The sequence below is a fragment of the Lithobates pipiens genome, unplaced genomic scaffold (genome assembly GCF_037356315.1).
Source record: "Lithobates pipiens isolate NorthernLeopardFrog02 unplaced genomic scaffold, aLitPip1_a1.2 Scaffold_37, whole genome shotgun sequence".
In the NCBI taxonomy this organism is placed as follows: Eukaryota; Metazoa; Chordata; class Amphibia; order Anura; family Ranidae; genus Lithobates; species Lithobates pipiens.
In genome coordinates, this window is record NW_027507825.1 from 16,936,839 (window position 1) to 16,952,499 (window position 15,661).

General features: G+C 43.5%; 1 protein-coding gene across 2 annotated transcripts in view; it reads right to left on the reverse strand.

Moving 5' to 3' along the window:
- MAP4K5 (mitogen-activated protein kinase kinase kinase kinase 5) overlaps positions 1 to 15,661 on the reverse strand; it is a 211,938-nt gene that overhangs the window by 91,371 nt on the left and 104,906 nt on the right. For both annotated transcript variants that reach the window (XM_077466776.1, XM_077466775.1), the window contains exon 4: positions 7,425 to 7,489. In XM_077466776.1, the coding sequence (XP_077322902.1) occupies positions 7,425 to 7,489 (65 nt within the window). The remainder of the gene's footprint in view (positions 1 to 7,424; positions 7,490 to 15,661) is intronic.

The following is a 15,661-nucleotide window of genomic DNA, read 5'->3' on the forward strand; positions in this document are numbered from 1 at the left end:
GTGGGGCCCCAAGGTGGAGAGAGAGAGAGAGAGAGAGAGAGGAGAGAGAGAGAGAGAGAGAGAGAGAGAGTGGGCCCCCAAGGTGGAGAGAGAGAGAGAGAGAGAGAGAGAGAGAGAGAGAGAGAGAGAGAGAGGGGCCCCCAAGGTGGAGAGAGAGAGAGAGAGAGAGAGAGAAGTGGGGCCCCCAAGGTGGAGAGAGAGAGAGAGAGAGAGAGAGAGAGAGAGAGAGTGGGGCCCCCAAGGTGGAGAGAGAGAGAGAGAGAGACCCCCAAGGTGGAGAGAGTGGGGCCCCCAAGGTGGAGAGAGTGGGGCCCCCAAGGTGGAGAGAGTGGGGCCGCCTAGGTGGAGAGAGTGGGGCCGCCTAGGTGGAGAGAGTGGGGCCGCCTAGGTGGAGAGAGTGGGGCCGCCTAGGTGGAGAGAGTGGGGCCGCCTAGGTGGAGAGAGTGGGGCCGCCTAGGTGGAGAGAGTGGGGCCGCCTAGGTGGAGCGAGTGGGACCGCCTAGGTGGAGCGAGTGGGACCGCCTAGGTGGAGCGAGTGGGACCGCCTAGGTGGCCCGTAGGCGGAAGCAGGAAGTCGACTCAAAACTAAGCACCCACCCCCCCCCCCCACAAGAAAAAAAAAAAGACATGCCAAAACGTGGCATGTAAGGGGGTGAGGAGTGCTTAAAGTGGATCATAGACTAGTGTCAATAGTACAATAAGTAAAAGCCGCAGAGGTGATCAAATATCACCAAAAGAAAGCCATTTGTGGGGAAAAAATTAAATGCATTTAATTTGGGTACAGCGTTGCATGACCGTGCAAGTGTCAGTTAAAGTTACACAGTGCTGTATGGCAAACAAAGGCCTGGTCATGAAGGGGGGTAAATCTTCCAGAGTTCTAGTGGATAATATATGTCATTTTTTTTTACATTTATTCAGTCCCTTCTTGGTTTCGGGTCAAGGCCAAAACAATGTCATACATACTAGAAGCATATGACCTTTTTTGGGCTTTACCAACTAAAAACAACCCCCCCCCCCCGCATGCCTGAGCTAAGGACAGAGGAATATCAGAAAGTAAATGCTACATCACCTTCCTTTATTCAAGCTGGTCATGGTTAGAAATGCTAAAAAACAAAGCATGGCAACATGGATGTACAGTACCTTGAAAAAGTATTTATACCCTTGAAATTTTCCACCTTTTGTCATGTTACAACTAAAAATGTAAATGTGTTTTATGTGATAGACCAACACAAAGTGGCACATAATTGTGGAGTGGAAGGAAAATTATGATTTTCTATTTTTTTTTACAAATAAATACGTGAAGTGTTGTGGGGGGGGGGAGATTTGTATTCAGCCCCCTTTTCTCTGATACCCCTAACTAAAATCCAGTGGAAATAATCGCCTTCAGAAGTCACTTCATTAGTAAATGGAGTCCACCTGTGTGCAATTTAGTCTAAGTATACTAAAAGCTGTTCTGTGAAACCCTCAGGAGGTTTGTTAGAGAAGCTTAGTGAAAAAAACAGTAATATGAAGGACAAGGAACACACCAGACAGGTCGGAGATAAAGTTGCTGAGAAGTATAAAAGCAGGGTTAGGGTATATAAAAACTCCCAAACTTTGAACATCTCACAGAGCTCTGTTCAATCCATCATCCAGAAAGAGTATGGCACAACTGCAAACCTAGCAAGACAAGTCCAGGCAAGGAAAGCAATAAATCCACTGATTACCAAAAATACAGCCCTGATCCCGGATGGGGAAATTTAGGAAACGGCGATCACAGGTCAATAGGCTTCAGTAGAAATCACACAAATAGGAAACATAAGAGGGAATACAAAGACACTGAATTTCAAAAGAGCCAACTTCCCTAAACTACGAACCTTGCTAGAAGATATATATTGGGATAAAATCTTAGGAACAAAGAACACGGAGGAGAGCATATTAAATAAGGGCACTAGCCAATGTATCCCATCGGGTAATAAATTTAAGTAAACAAAAGTCCTGGATGGCTTAACGATGCCAATGTAAAAATGCATATAAAAGCAAAAGAGAAGGCCTTCAAAAAATACAAGATAGAGGGATGATCAACATTCAAACTTTATAAAGGATGCAACAAGAAATCTAAGGGGGCAATTAGGGCGACTAAGACAGAGCACGAAAAACACATAACAGAGGAGAGCAAAAAAAAAAATATTAAACATCCTAAGAAATTCTTTAAGTATGTAAACAGTAAAACAGGGAGGACAGACCATATTGGTCCCATAAAGAACGAGGAAGGACATCTGGTTACAAAGGATGGAGAGATGGTGAAGGTATTAAATGTATTCTTCTCCTCAGTCTTCACGAGGGAATCGGGGGGCTTCAGTAACCAAAACTGCAGTGTTTATCCTCGTGGCGAACAGAGGAAAGAATTAGAATTGGGAAACTTAACATTAATAAAACCATGGCTTGCACCCGAGGGTACTTGGGGAACTCAGTCAAGTAATACTACAAGACTCTGGTCCGGCCGCACCTGGAGTATACTGTCCAGTTCTGAGCACCAGTCCTCAGGAAGTATGTACTGAAAATGGAGCGACTACAAAGAAGGGCAGCAAAGCTAATAAAGGGTCTGGAGGATATTAGTTATGAGGAAAGGTTGCGAGCTCCGAACTTATTCTCTCTGGAGTAGAGACGCTTGAGAGGGGATATGATTTCAATTCACAAATACCGGACTGGTGACCTCACAATATATAAATACCAGACTGGTGACCCCATAATAGGGATAAAACTTTTTCACGGAAGGGAGTTTAACAAGACTCATAGCCACTCATTAAAATTAAAAGAAAAGAGGTTTAACCTTAAACTACGTAGAGGGTTCTTTACTGTAAGAGCGGCAAGGATGTGGACTTCCCTATCACAGGAGGTGGTCTCAGCGGGGGGGCATCGATAGTGTCAAGAAACTATTAGATAAGCACCTGAATGACCGCAACATGCAGGGATATACAATGTAATACTGACATATAATCACACATAGGTTGGACTGGATGGACTTTTTCAACCTCACCTACTATGTAACTAATTATTAATCAGAGAAGAGCCAAGAGGTCCATGGTAACTCTGGAGGAGCTGCAGAGATCCACAGCTCAGGTGGGAGAATCTGTCCACAGGACAACCATTAGTCGTGCTCTCCACAAATCTGCCCTTGATAGAAAAGTGACAAGAAGAAAGACATTGGTAAAAAAAAAAAAGCCCAAAAAAAGTCCCATTTGCAGTTTGTGAGAAGCCATGTGGGGGACACAGCAAACATGTGGAAGAAGGTGCTCTGGTCAGATGAGACCAAAATTGAACTTTTTGCCCAAAAAATAAAACGCTATGTGTGGCAGAAAACTAACACTGTACATCACCCTGAACAAATCATCCCCACTGTGAAGCATGGTGGTGGCAGCATCATGTGGTGGGGATGCTTTTCTTCAGCAGGGACAGGGAAGCTGGTCAGAGTTGATGGAAAGATGGATGGAGCCAAATACAGGACAATCTTATAAGAAAACCTTATAAGACCGGGGCAGAGGTTCACCTTCCAGCAGGACAACGACCCGAAACATGCAGCCAGAGCTACAATGGAATGGTTTAGATCAAAGCATATTCATGTGTTAGAATGGCCCAGTCACAGTCCAGACCTAAATCCCATTGAGAATCTGTGGTAAGACTTGAAAATTGCTGTTCACAGACGCTCTCCATCCAATCTGACAGAGCTTGAGCTATTTTGCAAAGAAGAATGGGCAGAAATGTCCCTCTCTAGATGTGCAAAGCTGGTAGAGACATCCCCAAAAAGACTTGCAGCTGTTAATTGCAGAAAAAGGAGGTTCTACAAAGTATTGACTCCGGGGGGCGCCATACAAATGCCCCCCACACACTTTTCACATATTTGTAAAACATTTGGAAAACCATTTATCGTTTTCCTTCCACTTCACAATTATGTGGCACTTTATGTTGGTACATCACAAAAAAAATCCCAATAAAATACTTTTATGTTTTGGTTGTAAAATGACAAAATGTGGACAATTTCAAGGGGTACGAATACTTTTTCAAGGCACTGTATAGGTGACTTTGCTTTGAATATTAAAAATGAATTAAATAGAGCTTTCAGTTTGTGTGCTCGGATACAATTAATTCTGCTTTCAGATTTGATTGCAGATCCACTTTAACCACTTCCTGCCCGCAATATAGCTGAAAGACGGCTACAACACGGGCTTCGTTTTCCGGGAGGGAGTCCCTGGACGTCCTCCCATGATTGCGCTGCCCGTGCAAACTGATTGCCAAGTCAGCTGATTTTTTTGGTGGTTGAACTAGATGGACTTGTGTCTTTTTTCAACCTGACTATGTAACTATATCAATACCAATCACAGCGGCCCTTTACCACATGATCAGCTGATCACAGGATGTAAAACACAACCTGGTTAAAAGCATGAGGAGAGAAAAGGAAAGCCGATAACTGTCTTGTGTTAAAGGGACATCGGCAGTGAGTGGCAGCACTGAGTGCAGTCCCACAAGTGCTGCCAATCAGTGCCCACTAATGCCGCCTCATCAGTGCAGCCTATCAGTGCCCATAACCGCACATCAGTGAAGGAGAAAAATTACCTGTTTGCAAAATTTTAGAACTATGAAAAATGCTTTTTTCTTTCTTTTTTTCAAAAGATTTGGTCTTTTTTTTTTTTTTTTGTGAAGCGGAAAAAAAAAAAAACCCAGCGGTGAATAAATACCACCAAAAGAAAGCTCTTTTTGTGTGAAAAGAATGATAAAAATTTCAGTGTCACATGAGCATGTAATTGTCAAAGTGTGACAGCGCTGAAAGCTGCAAACTGCCCTGGGCAGGAAGGGGGTAAGTGCGGGCAAGTTCCAGCATCGCATACAACTCGCAGGCAGTGCGCACTGCCCTATGCGAACCCGCTGGGAGTGTCAATACAAAGTTAATGACACCCCCAGATTGGTTCGCATATCGCAGTGCGAACTGAGTTCAGACATGAATCGTATCCCACGGGTGTGAACACCCATGCAATCCGATTCTGGTGCGGACCATAAAAAGGGTCCTGTGCAAATTCGGCCTGAATGCGATGCAAATTTTCATGGCACACACCTCGCATGTGATTTGCACAGAAATGCGGTGCAAATCACATGCGATGTCCGACATCGCAGCAGTGGGAACCGGCCCTTAGGGAGTTCACATTGTGCACAGTGGCTTGCTTTTATCCACATTGGATCAGTGCAAATCCCCGAAAAAAAAAAAATGGTTTTGCACGTTTTTCATTCAAACCACAATTTTGTGTTCATCTACAGTACATTAAAATGCAACCTGCCTGCATGTTAATGCAATGAAAACATGTATATATATATGCAATACAACTGAAAGTAAAAATATAAAAAAGTTCATTATTAGCTATTAGCATTTTGACCCTTCCAGAGAAATGTCATTTCTCATCACATGAAATAAAAACACATGCCAATGTGCATATAAATACAATGAATCGCAATGCAATGTGCATGAAAATGCATGTTAACCGCACACCATGCACATGCATTTTCAGTGCATTACAGTGAGGTGTTTATGTCCAGTATGGTGTGAAAAGACCTCTAAAAAAAAAAAAAAAAAAAAAAAAAAAAAAAAGCACACTGACCTATGAAAAGGGTCCCTTGGTCATGTGACCACTGCTGCCTGTAGGAGCCTTTGCTGCCTGTAGGAGCCTTTGCTGCCTGTAGGCCATATGTTAACCAATGTGTCATTTAGAACAACTTTCTCTGGGTCATTAACTCCAGATGAGCTGGAAAATGCATGCACTAACAATTGCTGACATGTGTTTCTAGTTGCGCTGCGTGGCAGTCATGCAAATTCGTTTTTTCCGGACTTGGAAAATGCAGGATATTGCAGCATTCCGCCCTCCTTTTCAAGGACATCTCAATGCAATATGTGTGTACAAAAATAAACAAATAAAAAAAATAGATTTCCTTGCATGTACTGTAAGGGGCGTGACCATACCGGAAGTGACGTTGTGCGCTCCCACCACCCTCTACCCGGAAGTGCTAAGCGGTGTCTGCTAGGAACAGCACACTTCCAGCAGACGGCTGGAGACGGTGACAGCGCCCTCTATACACTTTTTTTTATGCTTGCTGATTGTATTTTAAAATGTAAGCAGCTAGGATTAAGGAGGCTTCTGCAGTATGGGGATTTTGCATTATAACAGGATTACGCTATGTACATCTATCCTTGTGTTTTATGATACAATTGGAGTACTTATAACGGTGGACCTTCTGGAAAAGTGGTGATCCAGCACAGAGCGATTGGTGCATATTTATTCAAGGCTTTCTTGATAGTGGCATCTGGTGAGTTTGAACCCCCTGGGGGTGTGTGCTTCACGAGGCGGATAATTGCATTCTTATTTTGGTGGAAGGTGCACGCTAAGAGAAAAGTGACTGATAATAATCTGAACTGTCCACATATCTGTGGTGTTTGCCACAGCCCTATGGTTTCAAGCCCATTATTTTCTCCATTTAATGGCCTACCCTTAAAGCAGGCTATCCCCCCTTCAGTCTATTATGAATGCTGCTGCTAGACTAATACACCTCACTAATCATTCCGTGACTGCCGCCCCTCTCTGCCAATTCCTTCACTGGCTTCCCCTCCCCCACCGTGTACAATTCAAAACGCTAACCATAACATGCAAAGCCATCCACAACATCACCCCCATCTACAGCACCAACCTCATCTGCAGATATCGCCCAAATCATCCCCTCCGCTCCTCCCAGGACCTCTTGCTCTCTAGCTCCATTGTTACCTCCTCTCATGCTCACCTTCAAGACTTCTCCAGAGCCTCTCCCATCCTCTGGAACTCCCTGCCCCAGTTTGTCCGATCAGCCCCTACCCTGTCCACCTAAAGGACTTCTCCAGAGCCTCTCCCATCCTCTGGAACTCCCTGCTCAAGTATGTCCGATTAGCCCCCACCCTGTCCACCTTTAGGAGTTCCCTGAAAACTCATTTATTCAGGGAAGCCTATCCCACACCCACCTAAATGCCCCTGAGCCACCCCCCATCAAATCATTCTCTGCTGCTATTACCATTTGTACCACTACCCCCTTCCCTTTAGAATGTAAGCTCTACGAGCCAGGCCCTCCTGTACCTTTTGTATTGTACTATAATTGTGTTGTTGTCCCCCCCCCCCCCCCCCATACATTGTAAAGCACTGCGTAAACTGTTGGCACTATATAAATCGTGTATAATAATATTTATTTTATTTTATTTTTAGTGCTGTTTTAGTATTTGTAGGATTCAAGGAGTACTTTGTTTATAGAGATAATGCTCTAATATTGCATGTACTGTAAGTATTTAGTGTTTATGCTGGAAAATGATGCATAATGAATTACAGTTCATCCAGTATAAACTCCTCCGGTACTGTAATATCCACAATATTGTGCCTTACCATGGTATATATCCTGCAGGGATCCCCCACCACAGTACTCCATACAGATCCATAGCTTCTCCCGGCTGCAATGTAAACAAGACAGACTGGAGATTATTATCAGAAGGTGACTTTACATTTAGTACAGGGAGATTCAGATTTACCACAAGCATACAAATGTCAAACTTGGGGGATATATATATATATATATATATATATATATATATATATATATATATATATATATATATATATATATATATATATATATATATATATATATATATATATATATATATAGATAGATGGAGATAGATAGGATAAAAAAGTGCCCAGGTATTCATCCAGCAAAACTGTACATACATTGGCTGTGTACGAATTACCCAGCATTCTCCCATTGGATTAAACGATTTTTATCACAGTGTATAAAACCGTGTGTGGCTTTTGTCCAAATGGGGCAAAATCAAATGGGGTCGCCCTAAATCTGACTTGTATCTAAGGCCATGTTCACACAGGCATTAAAAGCATTTGAGAGGCATTAAAAACGCCTATGCAAATGATACCTTGGACAGCACACTGTGCTGTTCACACTATCGAAACATGAAGAGTTTGCGTCGCTTCAAAATTAAAGCCTCATGTCGGGTCAGAAGGCATTTGAAGCCTTTCAATGCCTCCCCATTCAAGTCGGGAACATTTTGCTATCGCTTTCTGATGGGCAGTAGCGGGGCATTAATATTTGTTTATTTTCTGTAATAGGCATTTGCGGAGCAGTTTTAACGCACCTTAACGCTCATCAAATGCTTCAAAACTGCACACCTATCAATTTAGAATGATCAGCTGTGTCCATTTCCCATAGATTGATCTTCTGTCCTCCCAGGACCTCCTGCTCTCTAGCTCCCTTGTTACCTCCTCCCATGCTCGCCGTCAAGACTTCTCCAGAGCCTCTCCCATCCTCTGGAACTCCCTGCCACAGTCTGTCTGATCAGCCCCTACCCTGTCCACCTTTAGGAGTTCCCTGAAAACCCATTTATTCAGGGAAGACCTATCCCACACCCACCGCCTTTAAATCATTCTCTGCAACCATTACCTTTTATACCACCACCCCCTCCCTTTAGAATGTAAGCTCTATGAGCCGGGCCCTCCTGTACCTTTTGTATTGTACTGTAATTGTGTTGTCCCCCCTATACATTGTAAAGAGCTGTGTAAACTGTTGGTGCTATATACATCGTGTATAATAAACTGATCGGAATAATTCCAATAAAATCCATGGGTTTTGCGCAAAAATCACACACTATGGGGGAGATGGATTAAAACCTGGAGAGTGCAAAATCTTGAAACCAATCAGCTTCCAGGTTTTATTGTCAAAGTTTAATTGAACAAGCTGAAGTTAGAAGCCGATTGGCTGCCATGCACAGCTGCACCCGATTCTGAGTGCTCCATTTGTAACAAATCTCCCCCGATAAGTCTTCTCAATAATTAATAGATTTGATTATATTGTCTGATTCTTTGAAGAATGAATCCAGTGGTCTCCAAAACTGCGGCCCTTTGCTTGCTTTTATCCGACCCTTGGGTACTATTCCAGCCACTGACACCAACAATTGGGCCTCCCACTGGCACTAATGAAGGGGCACTATTCTTCCCATGTATACCAACAATTGGGCATATGTCATCCCCTACTGACACCAACAATGGGGCACAATTCCTCCCAATGACAACAATGGGGTACAATTCCTCCCAAAGACACCAACGATGGGGTACTAATTCTCCCACTGACACCAATGAAGGAGCACGATTCCTCCCAATGACACCAACAATGGGGCACAAGTCCTCACAAAGACATCAATAGGGCACTGACACCAGGACATTTTCTACTCCCATTGGCCTCAGTCCACACTGAAAGTCAGACTACTACTTTGGGTTAAATATGGCTTGCTTCAGGGCCAATAAACCTGTTAATAATACAGATTCAACACTGTATGAATTGGGCCTCATTCACACTGGGCGTTTAGCCACTGTGCATGAGATTCCAAGGTTTTTGTGTGGGCCTTCGTCCCTGGGCATGTATAGCCATAAACATTAGTACCACTCAGTACACCATCCAACCACAGCAGCTTTCAGCCTCTCCTAGACTTTTACAGGTTGCCGGACGGCGCACCTGTGACTTTTGCCCGCACAAAAATGCCATAATAATACTCAAAGGGGATAAAAAGCCCAGTGTGCATGAGGCCTTGAGTGTAGCCAATCACCACGTTAAATCCACAGGGGCTCCAAGTTTTCAAATAGAAGAAAATCAGTGCACCCTCCGTGCATACAATCGGTGGACACAAATTGAGACGTTGTGGCTGGCCTACACACACCCAAATTCCATGCTGTGGAGTACGGATGTACCGCTCGGTGGGTGACAGCTGCTGGGACCAATGGCATCTTGCAAACGCTATGGTGGGGCGATAAATCATTGTATCTGCTTACCGCCACTGCCTCCCTGGTCACCTCATTTCAATTCACACCCAATGTCCCGGAGAGCTTGACCTCGCAGATGTCCCACTTTTGGATGGACAGGGCCTTATTTCACTACAGTCGATTGGTGGATACCAGAACCAGAACTGTCCTTTCAGCATCTGAAAGATGCTTTTGACCTGCCCAGACAGGCTTTTTTAGATACCCACAAATACGTGATTATGCACAATCTTTGGTAAAGAACCTCCAATTCTCCCCCTTGACCGAGTTTGAGAAAATCTGTTTAGAGGGCTCGCCCCCTAGAGGTATGATATCTCGCGCACCTACCAGCTCCTTGACTCTGGTGTGACACAGCAGTTCTGACTCTTAATCAATCTGATGTTACCATATACTAGGGGTGCCACGGATCAAAAAAAACTCACGGATCGGATCGTTCCTCGGATCAGAGTCACGGATCGGATCATTTTTCGGATCAACAAATAATTGAGTTTGCAAAAACCTGTGAAAATTCCACCACCATATAGTCCCCACTGTAATATCCACAATCTCCCCACCGTAATATTGGCAGAGCATGGCATGGAAGAGCATGGCAGGGCATGGAAGGGCATGGAAGGGCATGGAAGGGCATGGCTGGGCATGGAAGAGCATGGAAGAGCATGGCTGGGCATGGAAGAGCATGGCTGGGCATGGCAGAGCATGGAAGGGTAGGCTGTCAAAGAGCAGCGCTGTGGGCACTACAGATCCAGCCCACGGCGCTGCATCCATCCAATCTCTCCCCCCTCCACTATACAGATCAGTACAGAGAGGGGAGAGAGCAACCAGCGTCATGACAGGACGCCAATTTATTTACAAGTGATCACATTGTAAACGGCCTGGGTGTAGAAAGATGGCTGCCTCTTCGGAGCTAGGCCGAAGCCACTGCCTTTTCTAAGGCAGTGACAGTGGAGCGCTCCGTGGCGTGTGCCGATCCGAGCGGGGGGACCCGTTCGCATCACGGATCGGCGACGATCCTTTGCACCCCCACCATATACCATCTTTGGCTATATGATTTTCATGTCTTAACCCGAGTTTTATCGCTGGCGATAATGTATGTAGACGACTTGCCAGGTCTTTGTTTTCTACAACAATGCGTGTCTTTTTAGATTTTCTCTTGGAAAATTTTGAAAACCAATAAAACTGTCAGTTTTCAAATAGCAGAAAATCTCTCAACACGGAGAACAGGACATAACAAGGAAGGTAAGTAGTGGCAGACAGCGTGACGAGTTTTATGCCTTGCTACACTCTTTATTGGAAGCAAGTGATGACAGGCGCTCATTATATAGGTCTGTAGTGTTAACGGGAGTATACACTATAGGAGACCACATCAAAGCTGCAGCAGTATAAATCTGCAGGAACAAGGCAAGAAGAAAGGCTGGGAATGCCATAAAATGATGCCGGAGCACGAAAATCCTCCCTCAACACTACACACCCACCAGCAACGTGAAATGTTAAGAGCTGGGCAGGGGGGGGGATCAAATGGATTTAAAGAAGTATTAAACCCAAAATCAAACATTTATTACATTGCAGCTCACCAATTCTTATTTGTTTTTACCACATTACAATGTGACCAATGTAATCAGTGCATACATTAAACTGTGCAAACTAATAAATACATTTAAACACTCTTTGCTGTATATGATAAACAAAGCTGGAATGTCCAAACAAATATATAAAAAAAAAAAATATATATATATATATCAAAAATAGGATATATATATATATATATATATATATATATATATATATATATATATATATATATATATATATATATATATATATATATATATATATATATATATATATCCTATTTTTGATATATATATATATATTTTTTTATATATATTTGTTCGGACATTCCAGCTTTGTTTATCATATACAGCAAAGAGTGTTTAAATGTATTTATTAGTTTGCACAGTTTAATGTATGCACTGATTACATTGGTCACATTGTAATGTGGTAAAAACAAATAAGCGCTACACTGTTTTTCACAAAATTTATTATGCCACATTTGTACACCTAGATGTTGTGTTAGCTGCTGTTTGTATACCGTCTATACATTTGAATAGCGCAGTGTTTTTGGTTCTTTTTGAAAAAAAGCTCACCAATTCTTAGATGTGACGGCCGCTTTTGTTTTCTTTTTCAGATTGAAAAGGGCAGCACAGTGGTGTAGTGGTTAGCACTCTCACTCAGCAGTTTGAATCCGAACCACGACACTACCTGCCTGGAGTTTGCATGTTCTCCCTGTGCCTGTGTGGGTTTTCTCTGGGTACTCCGGTTTCCTCCCACAATCCAAAGATATGCAGGTAGGTTAATTGGCTTCTGTCCAAAATTGGCCCTAGTATATGAATGGGGACCTTGGATTGTGGGCTCCTTGAGGGTAGGGACCGATGTGAGTGTGCAATGTACAGGAATAGGGACAATTGTAGACACTCACTCAGGTTGAACTGGATGGACTGGTGTCTTTATTCAACCTTACTATGTAATATAAAGTTTCCCAATCCAGTGACATTTATGGATAAAAAGTGTGCAATAGGTCCACCGACAAAAATCTTACAAACAAGTGATGATGTCTTCCAAATAAACTGGATGATGCCTTCACCATAGATTTGAACAAACGACACCCAAAAGTTCAACCTTACTAACTATGTAACTGACTTTCTTCTATTCATATCTGGTGATCTGCTCAGTAAGTCTGTTTTATTTTAAAAGAACAAACTCCCCTGACGATGTGTCAGTTACAGGGATGAGACAAACCATTTAACACTGACATGAGTGCTTACAATGATCTGTAACTCCTTATATTGACCGGAATTTGGCTTCAATTTGTTAGTGTAAATACGTGATCTAAATACGCTATTAGTACGTCTGTCATCCTCCAGGTTGACAATGCTGCTGCCCAAAGTGGCCCTTCATCCAGAGTGTTGAGCTCTAAGACCCATTTCACACTGAGGGTGGCGGGTCCGTTAGCAGCTAGTGCTGCTAGTTTCAGCTGCGCTTTTCGCTTACACTAGCTGGAGCGATTTTAACCCCCGCTAGCGGCCGAAGAAAGGGTTAAAACCACCCGTGTTGCAGAACTTTTAAAATCGCTTTTCAGGCGCTTACAAATCGCTTCGAAAGCGCTGCCCATTCATTCCAACGGGCAGGGGTGGTGTATACAGCGCTTCCAAACCGCCGCAAAGATGCTGCTTGCAGGACTTTTTTTTTCCTGCCCTGTAAGCGCTCCGCCCCAGTGCGAAAGCACTCGGCCTTTCACACTGGGGAGGCATGAGAGGCAGTTTTAAGGCGCTGTTTTTAGCACTTAAATGCCTGAAAACTGCCTCCGTGTGAAAAGGGTCTCACAGGAGGTGTGATACTGGCCAGATCACCAGGTGAAAACAGAGGGGGGGGGAGCCCAAAAAGAGAAAACGAATGCAGTCACCACATCGAATGATTGGTAAACTGTAATATATGATGTTTTTTGGTTTAACATCACTTTAAGTAGAACTCCAGGCAAAAATCCCTTCTTAGAATAGTGCTTGCCTGACCAAATCCAGTGAGAACATGGAGCCCTTGCTCTAGCCTGCAGGACCTGGTTCTTATTTAAGAAGTGTCAAATACATTAAATCAGAATTCTAGAAAAATAAGGTAAACATTAAAGTGGTTGTAAACCCTTACAACCAACTTTGACCTACAGGTAAGCCTAGATTAAGGCTTACCTGTAGGGCCAAGAAATATCTCCTAAACCTACACGGTTTAGGAGATATTTACCTGAAGAAGGCACCGCTGTCTACTGCGCATGCGCCTTAGACAGCGGTGTGCATGCGCACTGAGCGCGGCATTGTCAACGACCAAGATGCAGCGCGTGTCGGCTCCCGTGTGCATGCGCGGGAGTGGCGTCATTGCGGCTTCGCTGAATGACAGCGGCGGAGCAGCAAGACCCACCAAGAAGATGGACGCTCCGGACTACAGGGGACAGAGATGACTTCGCTGGCTCCTGTGTCAGGTAAGTGACACATAATGGACTACTATGCGATGCGATGCATAGTAGTCCATTATGCTTTACCTTTGCAGGGAATCAAAGAGGAAGTAAACCCATCAGGGTTTACTTCCTCTTTAAAAGATACGTTAAGTATTAATACAGAGCTTCCCCATGGAGTAATTTAGTCTTCTGCTAGATCAGCCATTCTCAACCAAGGTTCCGTGGAACCCCGGGGTTCCTCCATAGGTTGCTAGGGGTTCATTGAGCTGTGGCTGATGAATGACCTTTTTGATGATGTCTACAGAGTTCAAGGTTCTGCATCACTTAGCAAAGCCAACAGCGTGACATCTAATATCTTTTTAGCTGGTGGCATTCTTCCTATTGGCCACCAGTATCCGGGGCATTGTTCCTGATAAATTCATTTTAGTAAGGGCTCCTCGAGACCTGAAAATAATTTTTGGGGTTCTTCTAGAGTTAAAAGGTTGAGAAAGCCTGTGCTAGATGCCCTCAAGTCCAACGGCCACTACTTCGAAGCCCAGGTCTTTCAGGCTGTGACTGGACAGTGAAAAAAGTAGCAGCGCAGTGATGAGCTCATCTCTTCACTCTGTTCTCTCTTCCTATCAGCAAGCTTCTTGTCAACGCATGAACTGACTGGCTTTCTTGTGCTGCTTCTATCTCTCACACAGGCTCTGCTGCACAGGGAATCCCAGAGGTTTATTCAGGTAGACAATCAAACACTTTATACTACTAATAAGTATATGTACACCTGAAACTTTTTGTTTTGCATAGATTATAGAGGTCTTCAAACCTCTGTCAGGTTTTTATTGTTATTTGTGTCCCTATTATATGGATTCAGCCACTCTGTTAGTCTACGCTTAAAATGTTGAGTTTGCCCCCACGTGCATGCTGCGGTTTCCAAAGTGAGCAAAGTCCTTTCCTGTATTAAGAGAGGTATGTACTCCAGAGAGAGAGAGATATAATTTTGCCCCTGTTCAATTCATTAGTAAGACCTCATCTGGAATATGCAGTTCAGTTTTGGGCACCAGTTCTCAAAAAGAAAATCGGGGGGATCTGGAGAAAGTGCAGAGAAGAGCAACCAAACTGATAAGAGGCATGGAGGAGCTCAGCTATGAAGAAAGATTAGAGGAACTTGGTGTTGGGTTATTCACTTTACAGTCAACAAAAGAGGACAAGGGGGCACTCTTTACGTCTAGAGGAAAAGAGATTTCATCTCCAAATACGGAAAGGTTTCTTCACAGTAAGAGCTGTGAAAATGTGGAATAGACTCCCCACAGAGGCAGTTATGGCCAGCTCAGTAGATTGCTTTAAGAAAGGCCTGGATTATTTCCTAAGTGTACATAATATAACTGGGTACTGACATTCATAGGTAAAGTTGATCTGGGGAAAAGGCGATTGCCTCTCGGGGGATGAGGAAGGAATTTTTTCCCTGGCTTTAGCAAATTGGAGCATGCTCTGCTGGGGTTTTTCACCTTCCTCTGGATCAACTGTGGGTATAGAATTGGGTATATGCGATTGTATGATTTTTTATTTTTTATTTTTTTGTGGTTGAACTAGATGGACTTGTGTCTTTTTTCAACCTATGTAACTATGCAACATGAACATAAAAAGTATACATTGGTACCTATGTACAAAAACATAACTTATGATACATGTTATATATCGATGCACATGCTGGAGTGAAAGCAATAATTCTAGGCCCATTACTCATGGTTTCATTTAAACTGATGGCCTGTAGGGGCTTTTAAAACTGCACCTATAGAAAGAATAGGGTACCAAAGTT